The 20,676-nt window shown below is 39.1% G+C and overlaps 1 protein-coding gene and 1 non-coding gene across 2 annotated transcripts; both read left to right on the top strand.

The window, feature by feature from the left end:
- The first annotated feature begins 2,794 nt into the window (after positions 1–2,794).
- On the top strand, positions 2,795–12,720 carry LOC123639238 (putative ankyrin repeat domain-containing protein 19). The gene is made up of 5 exons (XM_045552841.1): positions 2,795–3,304; positions 6,690–6,804; positions 6,967–7,140; positions 10,988–11,094; positions 12,507–12,720. The coding sequence occupies exons 2-5, from the start codon at positions 6,730–6,732 to the stop codon at positions 12,649–12,651; spliced, it is 501 nt and encodes a 166-aa protein (XP_045408797.1). The 5' UTR covers positions 2,795–3,304; positions 6,690–6,729; the 3' UTR covers positions 12,652–12,720.
- A 1,591-nt stretch (positions 12,721–14,311) lies between these two features.
- LOC123631218 lies at positions 14,312–14,417 on the top strand. The gene has a single exon (XR_006733077.1). It is a non-coding gene; the product is annotated as a U6 spliceosomal RNA (small nuclear RNA).
- Positions 14,418–20,676: the final 6,259 nt, after the last annotated feature.

Genomic DNA, 20,676 nt, shown 5'->3' on the forward strand with positions numbered 1-20,676 from the left:
ACAGCATTCTGGGCAGAAGGAACAACAGCTGCAAAGGGTCTGAGGAGGGAAACTGGCAGAGTGTCTTAGGGTCCTCTTATAAGGAGCTATTACCATTTTTTGTATCAATATTATTATTCAGAGTATGTTACATGTTATACATTTATATATGGATGCAATATAATATATAATATATATCATACTACTATTATGTAATTTAATCCTTACAAACAGTCTTGTAGGGTTGGTGTTATTGTTCCAGTTTTTCAGATGGAGAACTGAGGTCATATGTTAGGTTGCAAGATGTAAAAATCATTAATAAACATGGGGAGATGATATTATAACAATGAGAACAGAGTGGTGGGGTGTGGTGGCTCATGCCTGTAATCCCAGCTACTTGGGAGGCCAAGGCAGGAGGATTGTTTAAAGCCAGGAATTTGAGATCAGCCTGGGCAATGTAGCAAGACCCCCTCTCTAGAAAATTTTTTAAGAAAAGTCAGCCAGGTCTGGTGGTATGCATCTACAGTGCTAGCTACTCAGTGAGCTATGAGCCACTGCACTCCAGCCTGAGCCACAGTGTGTTTTTGTCTCTTAAAAAGAGAGAGAACACATATTTATAGTGTCATCTTAAAAGATATTTGTCCCACCTGACTTACTTGTTTTTATGAAGCCACTACTGAGACTGGGATATAAGTATTTTGCCTTACTGAGATGGGAAATTTCAACACAACAGTTAAATACACACAGCTTTTTTTAAAAAATTAATTTATTTTTTTTTATTTCAGCTCATCATGGGGGTACAAAAGCTCAGGTTATATACATTGCCCATGTCCCGCCCATCCCCCTGAGTCAGAGCCTCAAGCGTGTCCATTCCCCAGACAGTGAGCCTGGACAGCTTTTGTTTTTAAATCAGCTTAATTTTAGAATAATTTTAGATTTACAGAAAAGTTGAAAAAATAGTACAAAGTACCTTCCTCACCCACCTTCCCTAATGTTAACATCTTATGTAACTAGAGTGTTGTTACAGCTAAGAAATTAATATGGGAACAATACTATCAACTAAACTATATACTTTATTTAGAATCTTACCAGTTTTTCAACTCATTGCCTTCTTCTGTTCTAGGATCTAATCTGGTATGCCACACTGCATTTAGCACATAGTATTTATTTAAGCACAGAGCTTTCAATTAAATACAATCATAGCTAATGCTTGTATATCCAAGGTCATTTAAGAATTTGAGTAGTACTCCATGGTATACATATACCACAGTTTACTAATCCATTCGTGGATTGATGGGTACTACTCAGCTATAAGAAATAACGATGATACGACATCTCTTTGGTTCTCCTGGAGAGAGCTGGAACCCATTATATTAAGTGAAGTATCCAAAGAATGGAAAAACAAGCATCACATGTACTCACCAGAAAACTGGTTTCCCTGATCATCCCCTAAATGTACATCAGGGAAGGATACCAATTGGATATCAGACTGGGATGGGGCGTGGGGGGAGGGGATGGGTGTATGCCTACATGACGAGTGCGTTGCACACCCTCTGGGGAATGGTCATGCTTGAAGGTGCAGACCCGGGGAGGTGGGAGGGTAGGGGATGGATGCATGCCTACATGATGAGTGCGTTGTGCACCCTCTGGGGAATGGTCATGCTTGAAGGTGCAGACCCGGGGAGGTGGGGGGGGGGAGGGGATGGAGGTATGACTACATGATGAGTGCCAGGCGCATTGTCTGGAGAATGGACATGCCTGAGGCTCTGACTCAGGGGGATGGGTGGGACATGGACAATGTATATAACCTGAGCTTTTGTACCCCCATGAAGAGCTGAAATAAAAAAAAAAAAAGGATTTGAATCCTATAATTCCTACTCTCCAGTGCAAACTGGCTCTAAACCTTTCAATCCAATCTCCACGGAGGTGTGCCTTGCTCCTGGGAATGCTGTGTTACCCATCTATCCAGGTTTTCACTTCATCCTTCCCCTGTGGGCTGCTTCAAAGGCTGGCTCCTGGCCAGGCACGGTGGCTCATGCCTGCGGTCCTAGCACTCTGGGAGGCCAAGGCAGTAGGACCATTTGAGGTCAGGAGTTCACATAGTATGTACCAATTGTTCTTTCATTTATAGTTTTATCTCATGTTTATATTAACTCTTACACCTTTTTCCCAGCAGCACAGACCCTGGGAGCCAGACGCCTCAGTGCCGCCAAGCCAGAAATCTGCCTCGCGACAGCGAACACAGTGCGAGTAAGCAGCCGCTCAGTCCCAATTCCTGGTGGCCACCCAGTGTCGTGTGTCGCTGCCCCCACGCTCCAGCTGCTGGCGAAGGAGGAGCAGGCCTGGGACAGGACGCTGGGCGACCGTGAGGACGACAGCAACCAGCCTCGGCAGCCCGCGCTGGCGCCACAGCCGGAGCCGGGGCCGTGGGTTGAGCGCGAGCCGCGGAGGCCTGGAAACCCCTTGGCGACCCCAGCAGCGCGGACCCCGGTGCCAGGGGCCTCGACTTCGGCCAAGCCCGGCGGCGGCGGCGGCACACAGGGGCGGGGGGCGGCTGCTCAGCCCGGGTCGCAGGAGGGCGCCGCGCCCACTGGCCTCTCACGCCACGTGCGCGAGGGGCAGGCGTCGAGCGGCGGTGTCCGCCCCGCCCGGGCCGCTCCTCGCCGCCGACAGAGCGCGCGTGGAGCGGCACCCGCCTGCGCCGAGGGTGGAGAAGGGCCTCCGGGAACCCTCCTCGCGTGCTCTGCTGCTGGCGCCTCGGGCCTGGCGCAGCCGGCGGAGAGCCGGGCCGTCCCGCGCTGCGGCCGCCACCTGCTGGCGACGCCGACGGCCCCAGAGAGCTCCTGGGCCGGGCGCGCGGGTCTTTGTGCGCACGCGCAGCGACGTCGCCCGCTGAGGGGCCGCGCGGGCACCAGCGGTTGACTTTGCCTTTACTGGTCTGACCGGCTCGAAGGCGCGGAGCTTGCTGCTTGCGGTTTCGGCCAGACTGGGTGGCCAGCCTCGGGCTACGCAGGCGGAGAAAACGCGAGGAGGAGCTGAGGTGTCCACGGACCCGGAAGGCTCTACCCGAAAGAGGCTTTCGGCTTGAGCGGCAGGATGGGGGCCACCTCCTCTGCCCCTGCCCCTTCCAGGGCGACCCAACCTCCCATGCCTGAGACAGGCCGCAGCGCCTACGTACCCGGCGGATATGCTGTCCACAGGAAAGAGCTGGGAGTGCTCCACGAAGCTGTCTTCTTGGGTGAGCTCCAGATTGTGCAGGAGATCGCTCCTGCTCCTGCTCTTCCTGCACCAGGGAGTTGCTGAATGAGACAGACAAGAAGCACAGGTAATAGCAACCGAGAGCCCGGGGCTGGGGCCGGGCTGGGGGGCGTGTGGGAGAAGCCCCCCTTCCTGGGCCGTGCGGGAGCCCGAGCCCTCCTGTCGCCCAAGGTGCTCGGCTTTCCCCCCTCCGCGGGCTCCTGAGACGTGGCATGAGGAAACCCTGGAGGGGTCCCGCTCCCAGGCCACCTTTGTGAGCAGCTTAACAGGAGCAAAACTTCATTTGGTTTCTGATCCTCTCCTAATCCCCCTTGTAGAGCACTATATTGACCATTTTAAAGTGATTTACTTAACAAAAATTAGCATACGCAACATTTCAGTGTACACATTTAATAATATATACATTACAGAAAAGTACATAATGAGAGGAATAATTCCTATAACATATCAACTTCTGGGCTAAAACTTCTTTGGATAAAATCCAACATCCACCTTCTATCAGTGGGCACCTATGTATATGTGTACCTATTAAGGGACCTTAGAAGGCAGCTTTTAAGTGGGAAGATGATTCCGTGTTCCTGAATAGGAAGACTCATTTTCTCGAAAATGTGAGCTCTTTCTATGTTTGTTAATTTTACATCAACCCATTAAAATACCAAAGTTTAAAAATTTTTGATTTGCATATGGTGTCTGTCTTTTATTATTGTGATGACATTAAGAATTTTTTTGTAATGGTGTGAACAAAGACTCGCTCATCTAGATATCAACATGTGCTATTAATTTCCACAAATTGTTTACTAACATCTGAAAAGACATGTAAGCGAATGGAACAGAATAGAAAATCCAGAAACACTAAAATGTAGGTAAGAATTTAGAACTTAATAATGGTCACATTTGATATTATTAGCAAAAGATGAATTTTTCAGAAATGAAATGTCTGTTAACTGGAAAAAAACTAGGTAGATTTTCTTATCACAAAACTAGTTCATGATGAAATATACCAAATGAAAAATCACTAGAAAAAAACCACAAATGCATATTTATATAGATAACAATTTTATGTTAATGAAGCCCCTCCTAAGAATGACCTCACAAGCAAGCTTCCTGAAGATTGATTTAGCAAAATAAAAGTTAAAACCCCTGTATAGCAAAAAAATTAACAAAATAAAGGAAAACATACTTGCAAAATATTTATAACAGATATAAATGAATGAAAATAGATCTTCATTTTAGAGAAAATTCTTTTAAATCAACAAGAAAAGAACTCTAAAATTGGGTAAGGTACATTTGTTTTTTACAGATCTACAGTTGACCTCTGGATATAGGAAAAATATTTAGTGTTCCTGGTAAGAGGATGAATTTAAGTTAAAAGAGGAATGAAATATTGTTTTCTATCCACAAAGGTTTTGAGGATGAAGTACAGTGGTATTTATGCTGGTGATTAAAGTTTGAGTTGCTCATGACCTTTCAAATAGACAATTTGGTAGTACCACATTTTAAAAAAATGCATATTCTCTTTACCCATCAGGTTCATTATACTAAAATATCTTTAGGAAATATTAATAATTTGAGATCCATACAATTTGTTTTTCTCAGTACTGCTTAAAGTAGCGGTGTATTAAGAATAACCCATATAATGGATTTGAAAATAAATTTCAGTGCATCCACCGGATGGAATAATACGTGACCATTAAAGGTGGCATAGACACAGATGTTTGTTGACATGCAGAGGTGAACTTTAAGATATCCAGTGAGAAAAAAATCAGTTTGATCGTAAGTTTTTCCTTTTTTACTGTGATTTCTGCAATGAGCATGTATAAAAGTTTTAGTTAAAATTTATTATTAATGAAATCATCCTTGGGAAGGGCAAGGATATGAATCTTGCACAGGAAAAATACTTTCCCATTTTCTATTAATTAATTAGTTTGGATTGGTATCTTCTGCTAACTTTTAGTCTCTTCTAAAGTAAAGGAATGTTTTTATCTGTGCTTGTAGATTTTATTATGTACACATTTTATCATGTACATATATTTTCACTTATGTGTATTTATGACATATATACAAATCATTATAGATTAATCATTTTATTTGTGTCCTTAAGGAAATAAAAAATAGCGAATATAAGTGATTATTACCATTGGAAAAGTATTGCTTTACTTTATGAGTTTTTAAAAAATATATTGAACTCTTCAACTGTACTTATCTATTCTTTCAATCTACTTATTCATAAAACATTACTTCAAAATCTATTACGTAGCAGACATATTCTACTGTCTCTCAGGGCCATTCCATCCTTAAAACTTCATGTTTTACCTGCCCTGCTGCAGCAAGTTGAGGGATTTAAAATTGTTGTATTAGGACTTGATGTCAAGTGAAGCTTTTCCTCCCTGCTTTCAAACAAAAGCATTTCTGAAGGTAGAAAATTACAAAAGTAAATCTTTAAGTGCCCTTTTGAAATTTTATAACAGTCTTAAATACTAATATTAGTCATTGGAAATATCTGATTTACATGTATTCTATAAATCTAAGTACTGAATAAAATGAGCCATACCTATTCATTTGAATCCTGCATTACCTTTGGTTTAAAGCTCTTTGACAATCAAAGTAAGAATTAACTTTGTTTAAAAAGTGCATTGTTGTTGTTACTTCAGCCCTCTTTTTTCATAGCACTTTTAAAAACTAAAATTTCTTTAAATGCCAGTCATATGAAAAGAACTGCCAGAGACCTGGTGTATATACCAAATTTCATTTAATGTAAGTCATCATGGATTGTGTGATGCTCCATTATCTTATGTATCAATAAGATAATTTTTAAAATGCTGCCAATTATAGTTATAATAAATCATGAATTACAAGTGGCATTCCAATGTCAGTGGTGTTAAAATGTGAAAAAATGAGCATTTTAGAATCATGGAAATACAGCTGTATCTCTAATCTTTAAAATGTACCACAGGTTAAATATTATTGTATCATTTTACTTAATCAAAATGTCATCATTGTTAGGTAGTAGGCATAGTAATCATTATAATATCTTAACAATTATTGAGGTGTTATTTGTGCTAGGAACTCTTCAAAACACTTAGCATAGTTTCTCACATAAGCATCACAGTGGTATCCTGTGAGGTGTCCCCACTATTCTCATTTCCATTTTCTTGGTGAGGAAATTGAGGCACAGAAAAGCTAAGTCACAGCTAGCAAGTGACAGCTTAAAGGAAGATTCAAACCCAAGTTGAACTGAATCCAAAGGCCAATGTCTTTGTATTCCAATAGGCTGCTCTTTCATTAATGCCATGAGTACTAAGACCTAATAAATATTGTCCTATCTTCACAAGAAAATTAAAGATTTGTTTTGAAAACAGATGGAGTACCATGTGATTTAATGTTTACAATTACATGAATATGTTTTGAGATAGTGCACTACAATTTTCTAAAAAGTCCTCTCACCTTCATAGGACTGCTCTCCATTTGGCCTGTGCCAAAGCCAATGCACAGATGGTAACTTTCCTGCTGGGCAGAAAATGTGACCTTAACCCCTGTGATGGCAATAACAGGACACCTCTGATAAAGGTATATATCTGCCAACTATTTCAGCATGAGATGGGTTTACTTTAAACCCACAGAATAAAAATGAATTTATCTCATTGAAATATAACTCATAAGTGAAACCTGTGAAATGTTTATATTGAATTCCTAGAATTTACAGTCTATTTCTTGGTCTAATACTGACAGGCTGTACAATGCCAAGCACAGGAATGTGTCATTCTGCTCTTAGAACATGGTGCCGATCCCAATGTTGTGGATGACTACGGCAACACTGCTCTCCACTATGCTGCCTACAATGGGGATTCATCAATAGCAGCAAAACTATGTGCTCATGGTGCCACTCTTGAAATGACAAACAAGGTATAGATAACCAACTTTATTTTCAAACTATTGGAAATGCCTTTGTTTTAACATTGACATAATGTAAGGGTCAATTTTCCATATTTGGAAGTTCAGGCATTCCCTGAATGAAAATATTTTGAAATAATTTAATTATCTAAGGTTTTACTTGAAACATTGATACTTTTAAAGAAGCATTAGAGGGTACAGCTTCTTTTATGCATTTAGGGTAAATATTTGTGATAACACTAAAGGTAAAAATTTTTTTTCAAATTCTTTCCCCACTCAATTTTTTTTTTTGGTTTTCTAATTAGTGCAAAACATCATGGCAAAGCAAATTGACCCTGGAATTGGGCTCTATCGTAAAACTCAAACAAAAGGAATGCATTTCACAGAAATGGAAATCTTGCTGTTGTTGAGAAGTTCTTATAAAAAACTAATTGCTATGAACATGGTTTACCTCTCAGTGACAAGGCTAAAAAGGGAACAATGGAAAGGGAAAAGGAGAGCTACCAGAAATATGCAGGCCAATTTGACAATTATGTAAGTCAGGGAAAACACCAAGAAGAGGTTTTTTGTATGACCCCCCCAAAGTTTTTATGTTTAGACCAGGAGCTCTTCAGTTGTGGGGATGATAATTCTCAGGTGGACAGAGTGAGTGGTCAGCCTGCCCAGGCATCCATTGTAGGAGGACTCTGAGGAAAGCACATTGGTGGTGAGTAGGTGGTGATGAAGTGGGCAAGAAGAGGGAAGAACAAATAATTCGTTGACTGATTATCCTATTGTGGCAGGAACAGCCACTTAGATAACAGTCTAAACTCTGCTCTCAAAAGCTAGAATGTCTTGATGGCAAGGTGGGAGAAGTAGCAAAACCAAGTTGTATTTTGAGTTTACTGGTCCTGTTCTCCCCCTTCCCAGGAACATTAAATGGAATTTTCAATAAATGACTCTACCTCTTACTCTTTCCTCTTTTTGGCCAAATCCCCAAATGATAACAGGAATTGGCCACGTGGGTGAGACATGAGGCTAAAGCGATCATCTACTGCATTAGTTCTCAGCTAGAATTGTGCTGCACAGTAACCTGGGGAAACTAAAAAAAATAATTTGCAAGTCTAGGCTCTGCCTGAGGATTTTCATTTAGTAAATCTAATAAGGTCTGGACACGTATATTTAAAAGTATTTCCTCGAAGCCAGGCACAGTGGCATGTGCTTATAGTCCAAGCTAACTGGGAGGCTGAGGTGGGAAGCTCACCTGAGCCCAGGAGCTCCTGAGTCCAGCCTGGGCAACATAGCAAGACCCTGTCTCTAACAACAGCAACAATAAAATTTCTCTCGAGATTCTGATCCACTCCTGGTTAAGAATCACTGAAGTGTAATATATGAATTCTCATATCTCAAAAATAAGAAATATCTAGAAGAGTTGGAGTTTGATAGGTGCTACTTCCTTCACATCTCTGCTTTCCAACAATACTAGCCTGACTTTTATCTGTTTTTCTCCATCTGTGTGGTTGAGGAGTTAAAAGGATTATTATAGGCTTTACAAAATAGCTTACAAAATAACATTTTTCCCTTTCAACCATTCACTGTCATTGAGAGGGTCTTTTAAATAAGAAATTTATTTATGGGTAGTCTTTGAATACATACAGGCCGACCCTTTCAGAAGTTCCTGTCTCTTTGTTATCGTTCAGGTGATTAGGTCAACACATGTTTATTACAATTAGGGTTTTCTGAATTAGAATAGTAGCAAATCCTAAACCTTTTTTTCAGTTGAAGCTGTGTTATGAACTATCTCAGTGTGTCTGTTAAGATCACAGAGCTTCAGCATAGTCAGGATGGCAGTTTTAAACACAGAAACCCATGAAGTTAGTAAGAATACAAATAGGAATTCTTTTAATAATTCAATTTAGGCAGTTCCTATGAACTAGTTATCCATTTGGTTAACAATCTGGGAGAATTAAATATAAACAGTAACTGAATAAATGCTGGAAAAACTTTTGAAGTGGGTATTGTAAGTCTTAGCAGCAATTTTTATTTCATATTGGGGGCTGATTATTTTGTTAAAACATATGATATGAAACAAAGGAAAGATTTTACATGCAAATACTTGCTTTATTCACAACCATTTGGAAACACATGTATAGCAAATACAAAAGCACAAGGTGTGTAGTCTAAGTGAGGTTTAGTATGCTTCGATAAATTGAGTCAACATGTAAAATTTAGCAGACATGCAGAAATCTGGATTTCACGCTTCTCTTGAAGAATCAGATCTGGTCCCAGGCATCTCTTCAGAAATGTCAAGGTGTCCCTTGAGTCCATCTTGCTGTTTGGTATGCTGTGCAGAGGTTGCCCCTTTATATGACGCACAGATTGTCCAGTTCGGTACTGTGCCCACCTAGGTGCTGTACTTACTCAGGTCACCTACTTTGCCTCTGTAAGTATTTGAGTTTATGACTCCTGTGTTGTATATATGTTGGTAAAGGTTTCAAGGTTTTCCAGACAGTTTATCTTTATTTACAGTGTATAACCTATATTTTATATTAATCCCTTAGTAATGGAGTTGAATCTTAGAATTCAGAAGGTGACTTTTTAAAAACTCTTTTTTCTTAATATATACCATAAATACTCATCTTCCTATAGACTGCCTGTAAGCCTTTTTAGGTTAATCACGGTTATGGTTGAATTGGTTATGCACATTGCAGATGACGTTATATGTTTCTTCTCAGCATCGTCCCTTAAAAGTACAAGTGATTTAGTGCCTTTACTTATGCTAGAAATAATTCATACACGTCAGTAGTAGAACTTTTAAGAAACTATTATATTTCTATTTCTGATTCATACTTTACCTAAAATAAAAATAGTTTTAAGTAACAACTAAAAGGGAAACCAGAATAAAAATGGATTAAAAAGGTAGATATGCATTAGGGTCCCAGGATTACCATTATCATTGAGAATAAAATTTCATACTGAGTTTTTTAACAGCTGAGATAAAAATCTGTGATCTTGTAATAGGAGAAATTCCATGGACCATTTAATAATAAGCAATCAAAGTTCATTTGAAGCCTGTCTCTTTTAATTCAAAGCCCATTTCCTTAATGACCCACTTGAGCAGGAGTGGCAGACATTGGCATCTGGGATCTTGTCACCATTGATAGAAGAGAGTCAAGTGAGTTGGCATCACCTGGAGAAATCCTACACCTCTGTGAAAGCTTTCAAACCTGGATCTCTGAATCTCTAATTTCTCAAATGTTAATGTTTGCCACAATAAAAATGTATTGTCAAAGAGGGATTAGGCAAATTCAGAAGATTGCTTTCATACTGGACATATAATGTACAATTTTGTCATATTTCTGACAAATAGATGATCGTGCAAACTTTCTGTTGGGGTACATTACTTCTTGTAGGGCAAATATTCTTTGGAATATAGTTTAGGAAACACTGCTCTAGAGGTAATAATTTAGATCATTAGCTCAATAAAAATACTGCAAATGTTCACTACTATGTCTTAGGGTCTGGGGGTGTAGAGATAATAGATCCCGCCCCTGCCCACAAGAAGCTCTTTTTAGATGAGAATCAATAAAATCATTACGATATACCATGATAAATGCTGTGACAGAAGCAAAGATTCTTGGGAGCAGTAAGCGTCTGAAGTGAGCTTTGGAGATGACCAGAGCTAACGCGGTGAGGCAGAGGAGGCGTGTTTCCAAGGGAAGGAGCAGCACATGGGAAAGCACAGGGTTGAGAAGGAAGGGGCTACTTTTTATTCACTTTCTGTATTATATGTACCTTCTTAGGATCTTATATAAGGTGTTCACTTCAGTTGAGAAATATTGAATTTTATCAATTATTAATAGTTTTTGCTGTATTACAGGCTCATCTCACACCACTTTTGCTTGGTCTGAGAGAAGGAAATGTGGGAGTGGCAGAATTTTTAATAAAGGAGAAAGCAGATGTAAATGTGACTGATGCCTTGAAAAGGTACAGTAATTAGTTCTTCTTTTTTAAAAAAGTGTTTTTCTAGAATGGTAACAGTCACTCAAGTCAGAAATATTAAGTGAATAAGATGATTACCTTATAATTATTGGGGTATAGTGAAAAATATCAACAGAAATCTTCAGTTAGAAAATCAGTGATTTGGATGGGACAATGTAAAGAAGAGTATACAGAAGGATTCATCTTCTTTTACAATATTGACTGATGTTTGTAATTTGATGTTTTCCATCATATTATCTTTTTTCGGTGCTATAATCTTTTATTAGCTAAAGGAGTTTCATATTAGTTTTATTAGTTTTATGAAGTGTGAACTTTAACTTTTAGATTGCTTTATGACTCAATATGAACTTCTTCACTCCATCAGAGTATTTGTCTAACCCCTGCTTCTTACATACTTTTCCTTTAAAAATGCTGTATTTCACATAGATAGGAGGTAAAATTCATTTTGTCTTTTGGATTACTCAGTGAGTCTTTGCTTTAAGTTGCTTTCTTTGAAGCATATTGATGTTAGGTTATCCTTAAGTGACTATGAATTGCTATTACCAGATAGTGTGGATTCATCAGCTTTTTCCATTTGCATTTCTAGTGTATTTTGGTGTTTTTATTTTTAATTGGTATGGGTAGAGGGAAGAAAGACAGCTTTAATTGGATAAACTTTTCCTTGAATGAAGATGAGCCATAGGTGGGTGATAAAGAGAAAAGAGATAGATTTACACTCTCAGAAACATGGGTTCAATGCCTGGCTTCCCACTTGCTAGATGTGGACCTTGGGGACATTATTGATCACCAAATACGTTTTCTGATATGAAAAGGAGGATCAAAAGATATCCACCAAGGGTTGCTGTGTGTCAGATTATATGTGTGTGTGTGTGTGTGTGTCTGTGTGTGTGTACAGCATTTACTTCAGTGCCTAGCACATGCTTCTCGTCATCGATACCTGAAACTACTCTGAGTACAGTATTTACCGTTATTACTAATATTGTTGATGTAAGGCTGTAGGTAGCTTTTACTTCTGTGATCCCTACCTGACTTTGAATTAAAATATATTTTATTTAGACTAGGGAAGAATGGAGAATTCTCCACTTAAATCTGGGCCTATTTTAGATAAGTGATCTCAGCATAGTTTCTTGCCCATCAAAGGACTATAAATTAGCAACTTTTACTGTGCCATACCCCAGTGAGACGGGAGGCTTTCTTTTGTCCCTTTCTTTTAGCCTCAGTGGTAATTTACAAAAGTGAACACTTGAGCACCCAGGATTCTTGTGTCTACTAGTACATGTAAATGGTTAATTCTACACAGACAGGCAAGATAGTGAATTGGTAAAGTATATCATATTAGTTGTTTAAGTAACTTTATTAAAGTTCCTAAGGGTGAAGCTATCTCTCTGTTATTTTAGAACACCCCTCATGCTTGCCATACAATGTGAATCATCAAGTATAGTCAGTCTTCTTCTCCAGCAAAGTATTGATGTTTTTGCTAAAGATTACCAGGGAGGACGGACTGCAGAAGATTATGCCGTTGCTATTCAGTCTTATACGTAAGTGTACCCATTAAAAGACTAGTTGATACTAAATTGGGGTATAAGATAATTATAACTATTGCATCTTATACATCAGGGGAGATTTCATAGTTTGGTTCAGGTAGTGCTGGAATGGCTGCAAGGTAGTGCACTTCATGTGCCGGAAATCAAGCAAAAGGCTAGCCTAGTCAGAAGTAGCAAAGGGTGCAGGATTCTTTTCCTCAGGACATTTAAGACCTTTGTCCTTAGGGATCTCAACATTGTCCATTTTATTCCAAGTATAACCCCTATGCATGGGATAAAAATAAGGTCACATCCTTGATACTTCTAATTAGTTATTTGGGTCTTGAAATGTCCAGTTTAGCAGAAACTCTTGTACCATACCCAGGGGGCTATCTCCTAGACCAGCGGTCCCCAACCTTTTTGGCACCAGGGATCAGTGTCATGGAAGACAATTTTTGCATGGATCGAGTGGGATGGTTTTGGGATAATTCAAGTGCATTACATTTATTGTGTACTTTATTTCAGAATTATTATTGCATTGTAATATATAATGAAATATTTTTACAACTGACCATAATGCAGAATCAGTGGGAGCCCTGAGCTTGTGTTCCTGCAACTAGATGGTCCCATCTGGGGCTGTTGGGCGACAGTGACTGATCTGACAGGAGGTGGAGCTCAGGAGGTGATGTGAGTGATGGGGAGTGGCTGTAAATAGAGATGAAGGCCCTCACCCCTTGCTGTGCAGCCCAGTTCCTAACAGGCCATGGACCAGTAGCAGTCGGCAGCCTGGGGGTTGGGGACCTCAGTCCTAGACCCTTCTCCTTGAATTTTAAAGAACTTAAGGGGTTCCAAAGTGCAAGGAAGATGATCCTCTTTTATGAGTCAGAAGGAGGAAAAAAAGAACATTCTAAACATTCAGTTGTTTCCCTTGATTCAGTTGCTGCATTGTTGCTGTGGACACTGATCCTGCCATTCAGTAATGATTGACCTTTGGTACTAGGACACCCTTGCTGGTTCAGATCCCTCAGTCTTCATGGTCATCCATACTTAGACTTCCAAGTAACATTTTCTTTAGCTCACATACATATGCTCATGTGCTCAGCCATTGTTCCCAAAGCAGCAGGACTCTGCTCTGCAGCTGGGCCTGCTAGCTTTAGCCACACACAGTGAGCAAAGTGACCCTTCCCCCCGCACTCCAAACCCTACATAGAACCCACATTTCAGCTTAGACTTAGTCTAAACCTTCATGGTAAGTCATCCTTTGAAGCCCTTTTCTCAAGCACATGTTAGTTGAGATTGTTCTAAACTGTCAGAGAGGTTCAAACAATGTTGCAGGAATAGATCAGAGTTCCCTTTCTTCTATGTTACCAGCTCTGTACCCTGAGGTCTGTTTGTGTCCTGGGTAGCACCTTTTCTGAGGTAGCGAATGGTCCCATATCATCCTTCCTGAGTAGTGGGCACAACTTGCCCTTGGCCCCGAAGTGATCTCTTCCCCATAATAATGAAAATCTCCCAAGCTGCTTGGTTCTCTACCTCAAGGTTTTAAAACATTTTCAAATTCTGCTTCACAAAGAAGCCATTCAGCTGAAACCTCTTGAGTCTAAACTAGGGTAGTTGGATGTAACAGGGCTAAGCCTCACCCATGACTCATCGATACCCACATACAGAGGTGGGGCTTTGTGCTTTCTCTGGCAGCACATATCCTAAAGTTGAAACAATACAGAGCAGTTAGCATGGCTCCTGTGACAATATGATGTGCTCATTCTTGAGACGCTCCATATTTTGCACAGTCCCTGGAAGGTCATTTGACTGCTGACTAGCTCCACCAAAACTGTGTGAGTCCAGCACAATGGGCGGCACTCGATATCGAAACTGTGACGTTCTTTACAAAGATATCTGTGTAAGATAATCTATGAAATGAGAATGGAGCTTAGCAACACACGGCATGTTGTGTGCACATATGTTGTTGGTACATAGCTCAGAAATAAGAAAATGTCAACTTCCTTTGTGGAACTTAAAAAGGTAGGATTTTATCTTCCATGTCAGTTGGAGATGAACATGGAGATTAAGCATCATTCTAACAAAGGTCTGCTGGTTCAGAGTCTGAGCAGCTAGGGAGGGAACAGTAGTAGTCCAAGCCAGGTCTTGACATCTGTTTGTTTTCTGCCCTTTGTGTGATTGATTTTCTCAGTGTTGGAGACAATAATGTTATCTAATTTAAGGAGATAATGTATTTATAAATACAGTTTGTTAAAATTTGTGAAATAGCTGAGATGGCCTGAATTATGAGCTACAAAGATTAGAACAACTAACAACAAAAATTAGATCTTAATAATATGTTCTGAGAAATGCAACATTTGAATATTAGAACCTTGAAAAAAGACGGATTGGGTTTTATTTGGGCTTCTATAATAGCTTCAGCAATAAAGCTCAGGAACAAAGTATTCCATTGCATCACCATTTCTCTGATCATTTCAAAAATATTGTCTCAGTACATTTTTATAACAACCTAGTTAAGGCAGTAAAATCCTTACTTTTAGAAGAAAATATTGAGCCTAAGAGAAGCAACATGGCCACGAACAAATAGCTGTTTGTGGAGATAGAACCTATTCCGATTTCAGGATATTTTTCATTATGTCTAGCTGGCTCCAGTTAATGTAGTGAGTTAATTCATGAGTACTTCACCTTACTTTTTGTCTTCATTAATTACAAGCTGTATAAGAAGTTTGTAGATCTTACAAATTTGAAGTGTATATGATAACATTCTTACATTGGCTGTGATATTTTCTGAAGTGCTCTAAGAATTTACTATATTTAGTAAAAGTTTTTTATATCTGTATTAAAATACTAATTTTATTTATTTTTTATATATAGCTTTTTCCACCAAATTTTCAAATATAAGCAAAAAATGAAACATAATAATCCTCCTCTAAATCGCAGTCCAGGTAAGACTTCTAATAGTGAGTTGCTGTTGGTGGTTCTACCATCATAAGAGTAGGAGGTTGTGACCACAACAGAGAAGTTAAAAAATTAATATTTACATTTCTTAATTTCTTTCTTAGAAGCCTCAAATTCAGAATTACTTAAGAAATTGGTTGTAGGTAATTTATAATGCAAAACAATATGAAAAAAATTTACTTAATTACTTATGGTCTCTGAAATCTTATATGATATTTTTGTATGAATAAGAAAAGAGATGTTTAAGTTAGTATGTTGTAAATTTCCTCTATAGTCACATTATAATGAGTTGGACTTGGTATAAAAATGAATCTTCTATTTAGTATTATAATAAATGTTTTGCATTTAGTAAAGGAATATTCATTACTGTTGAACCTTGAACAACATGGGAGTTAGAGGCACCAATCCCCCTTGCAGTTAAAAATCTGCATATAACTATTTTTTTTGGAGACAGTGTCTTGCTCTGTTGCCTGGGCTAGAGTGTGCTGCCTCCTCATAGCCCACTGCAGTCTCAAACTCCTAGGCTCAGGTGATCCCCTGCCTCAGCCTCCTGAGTAGCTGAGACTACAGGCATGTGATACCATGCCTGGATAAGTTTTAAATTTTTTGTGGAGATGGGGTCTTGCTCTGTTGATCAGGCTGGTCTCTTTTTGGCTGGTCTCAAGCAATCCTCCCAACTCAGCCTCCAAAAGAGCTAGTAGTATAAGCATGAGCCACCATGCCCAGCCGGTGTATAACTTTTGGATCCCCCTAAAACTTTGTTAAGCATCTATTACTGACTGAAAGTCTTACAGATAACATAAATGATTGATTACCACACAATTTTGGTATGTATTATATACTGTATTCTTACAATAATATAAGAATATTGTACTGTATTCTTACAGTAAAGCTAGAGAACAGAAACTATTAAGAAAATCATAAGGAAGAAAAAGTATGTTCATTATGTGGAAGTGGATCATCATAAAGGTCTTTATCTTCCCGGTCTTCACTCTGAGTAGGCTCAGGAGGAGAAAGGAGGGAAAAGGTTGGTTTTGCTGTCTGCTGGCGGCCAAGGTGGAAGAAAATCTGCTTATAACTGGGCCCCTGCAGTGCACACCCCTGTTATTCAAGGGTCAATTGTTTTACATAGTGATTTCTGTCAACTAAAAAGGTAATGTGTGTGAACTCAACAATACCTTTGTGGTACCATAAACAAATGACAATAAGAAGTGCAAAACGTATCCCGTGTGCACCACCAGCAATAGTTGATCATTTCTTAAAGATACCTACTGAGTAGAGAAGTCAGAAGGGCAATTCTTTGTTTTGAAGTACAAGGCATGTTACATATTCTTGTGCCAACATATTGTCACTATTATCGACTTCATTGCCCATAAGTTGAAATTGAATGAAATACATTTACTTTGTTAGAACAGGATGTGTTCTTCTCTCTGCTCGATAATTGTCACAGTATCTATCAGCAATGTTAGAAGAAGATACTCTGTTACCATTGGCTAGAGTTTTGTCATAATCCAATAGAACAAATCTGGGCACAACAAATTATAATAAAAGTACAAAAATGTTTCACGGTAACAAAATGCTACTATGGTACCTCAGTCTGATACCAAATGCATTGTATAACCTAAATTGTAATGTAGTCTCTACTTCTGAAAGAATTTCTGTAACTTAAGTTTTGCAAGTTGCAGGAGAAGGAAGATGGAATAAACTTAGTTTAGTTCTTTAATGTGCTCAGAGTGGAACTGTTTCTATTTATTAAGAATTTCTGTGATTTTTCAAGAGAATTGTCAAAGAAATCATTTTTATGCATTTATTCCCTTGCCCACTTAACAAATAACTATCAAGTGTCTTTTAGGTATGAAGCATTTTTCTAATGTTACAGAAGACATTCAAAAATACTGTCAGGAGCTAGTTATTATCATTGTCCTTTTTATTATTTACTACTTTATTCAGTGTTTCCTGTGTGTCTGATGCCCCCCGGGAACACATAGTGACCACTTGTTATGTATTTATTATGTTAACTATAACATATGCCTGACACTTTAAGTCCATGGGGAGAAATTAAAGCTTTAAGAAAATAGGTAGGATGTGAAGTGAGCATGGCAGAGTGAATAAAAGTCTGCCAGATGAAGAGGCAGAAGGATGACGCTTGGCAGAAGGAACATCTTAGAAGATTGCGTGCTTGTCAGAAGGAACAGCAAGTGCAAAATCTGGTACTCATGAGTGAACTTTGCAGGGTTTAAAGCAGTTTGGTTTCCTACAGCAAAAGTGTGATATGAGAGTGGCTGGGAATGAGGTGACTACCTCGCTGAGATGAGCTCATGAAAGGCTTTTTAATGTACAGAAATGAGCAGATCTTATCCTGTAGGCCATGGGCAATTTATCAAAATGCTTTTTGCTGTAGACAGTAGATGACCTAACTAACAGTGGCTGAAACCATAGGGACAAGAGTTGCTTTGGTGGGTCAGTGTCATCAGGATCCCGCTTGTCTCTCTTTCAGCTGTGCTGCTGGTGGCATTTTGCTCTTGTCTCCTTTCATGGTTGGCTAATTAGCAACAGCTCCAAGCATCATATTCTCACAGGACAGTATCTGAAGGCTGAAAGGCCTGCTTTTCTTCACATGTTTCTGTTAAATAGGGAGAAAACTCAGAAGCTTGCAGGGGACTTCCTGTAACGCTTTATTGGCTGGGTTACACCACATGCTCATTCCTAAGCCAATCACTGGGAAAGCAGATGTAATGACAGTGATAAGCTTAGAATAATCATTTCTGGTTTGGGAGCTGGGTTGGGGTATTGGGATGAGAAATATCCAGGTAAGATTGTGTTTCCCCAGCAAGAAAGAAAAAGGTAGCTGTTGTAGGGAGCCAGCAAAGTGTGCTGCAGGGATTCATTGGTGAATTTTGAGCAAGGGAGCCACAGGATTAGATTTGGTCTAAAAAGGAGATTGGTTATGGTCTAAAGTAGAGATTGGCAAGCTCTTTATGCTAAGGGCCACAGAACGAATGTTTCAGGCCAGGTGGTGGTCTCTGTCACATCTACTCAACCTTGCATTGTAGTGTGAAAGCAGTTGTAGACAGTATGTAAGCATATAGACATGCCTGTGCTCCAATAAAACTTTATTTACAAAACCATATGGCAGGCTGGATCTGATGAGTGGTCTGTAATCTGCTGAGCCCCCATTATAGGGGATAGGTGGAAGGTAACCACATACAGACACTGGGAGACAAAGGAAGCTTTTGCAGTAGTCAAAACCATCATTTCCTTGTCACCAATTCTTGGAGTAGTCTCAATCTATTAATATTAGGAGGTTTTCACTGATCCATGGTAAAATACAGAAAGATAGGGAGCTTGGTTCATTCATTTTAAAACGTTCGTCTTTTTCTTGGCATTATGGCTTTTCATTTGTTTTGCTTAATGTTTTTTAATTTAAGAAATAATAATAATAGTTGGCAGTTTATTCTTCCTGTGAAAGCCATCTATTAAGAGCACATGTTAAACTAAGAAGTATGAATATAATTATTTTATATGTGAATATTTATGTGTATGTTTCCAGTGGTAGTAGAAACATAAAGCAGAGGCAGAAAAGAGGTACAGTTAATACGATTATTGAGTGTGAAATGTTAGGGGGCAGAGAGAAATTTCAAATGATCCATAGATTTCCATGCTGTACACTGGCATTTAAACTGGACATGCGGAAGGAATAGGAAATTGTCAGGTAAGCAGAGGGGAGCAGCAGATTAACAGGGAAGACTAAGTTTTTTCTATACATGTTGCATTTCCTGGGATATTCATGTAGGAGATTTTCAGTAGGTCAGTGGATAATAGACATTTCTAGCTGGAGATGGAACACTGAGGTTGGAGATGCAGACTTGGAATAATCTTATTCTAATTATCAGGCAAAGTCATAGATCTGAATGAACTTATCCACGATGGGGAAAATGCAGAATGAGAAGAAGTCCAGTGGGAAAACCCTGGGCATATCAACATTTCCCAGAGGAGAAGCAGTTCGTGCAGAAGACTGAGAAGTGGTTAGGCAAAAGTAGGAGAGAAATCAGAGAAAATGATGTTTCAAAAATTTTAAAAAGTGAGCATTTCAAGGAGGGAGTATGTATTCTAACAAGAAAGAATATATGACATCCTTTTCAAAAGAACAAATTTATAGTTGTAAAACCTACTGTTTATGTGATTGGTTGTTCTTATACCCAAATGTGGAAGAATATAACTGCCAAGATCCTAATCAGTTTTTGTAAGTGCAGCAGCTACCTATGCAGGATGAGGGAAAATGGTCTAGACTGGTGAGTACACCTCTCAACAGTTTTCCAGAATTGCCAAAACCTAAGGGTCACATGTGAGGAAAAGTGTTGTCTTTCTTATCTGCCTCTTGTGGAATTACTTGTTTTATACTCAAGCCCTTGACAAGCTGTTCTGCATACATTCCAAAACAAAAATCCGTCAGTAAGAAGTGGAATGTGCTGTCAGATGTACCTACCCTCCCTGTGGCATAGAATCATAACACAGTCATGTTTTGGCAGTTTCAAGTTATGATCAGAAATAGTTTAGAGACCAGCAGTTCGGAAAAACTGACATCTTTTAAATATTTTATTGCAGAAAACTAATATATATATATGTATATATATATCAAAAGAAAAATGTAAGGTGATATGCTGAATTTACTACTTCTCAGTATTTTGGGAACTTTGCTGACATCAGTAGAAAAATTAGTTCCTGACTCTTTTTTGTTAGTGTAATTCTCCTCTCATTTGCATTCTGCTGATATCTCTGCTTTTACTGTTTTTTTTTAATTTCATCCCAAAGGAAAATACTATCATAACACATTTGTGACATATGTATGCTTGACAAATGTGTATTATTTCCTTTTGAGAGAATTGGCTGCCTGTCCTAAAGTAGATCTGGCATTCTATTAGTTTCTCTTTTCTTTTCTTTTCTCTTCTCTTCTTTTCTTTTCTCTTCTTTCCTTTTCTAGATAGGGTGTAGCTCTGTCACCCAGGCAGAGTGCAGTGGTGTCATCACAGCTCACTGCAACCTCAAACTCCTGGGCTCAAATCATCCTCCTGCCTCAGCCTCCCCA

This window comes from Lemur catta, chromosome 1 (assembly GCF_020740605.2).
Source record: "Lemur catta isolate mLemCat1 chromosome 1, mLemCat1.pri, whole genome shotgun sequence".
In the NCBI taxonomy this organism is placed as follows: Eukaryota; Metazoa; Chordata; class Mammalia; order Primates; family Lemuridae; genus Lemur; species Lemur catta.

What these genes read in the sequence shown, in the direction of transcription:
- LOC123639238 (XM_045552841.1), top strand. Translation starts at nt 6,730, where the DNA reads ATGGTAACTTTCCTGCTGGGCAGAAAATGTGACCTTAACCCCTGTGAT. An exon ending in CTCTTGAAATGACAAACAAG is followed by an intron (nt 7,141 to 10,987) that starts GTATAGATAACC and finishes GCTGTATTACAG; the next exon opens with GCTCATCTCACACCACTTTT. An exon ending in GTGACTGATGCCTTGAAAAG is followed by an intron (nt 11,095 to 12,506) that starts GTACAGTAATTA and finishes CTGTTATTTTAG; the next exon opens with AACACCCCTCATGCTTGCCA.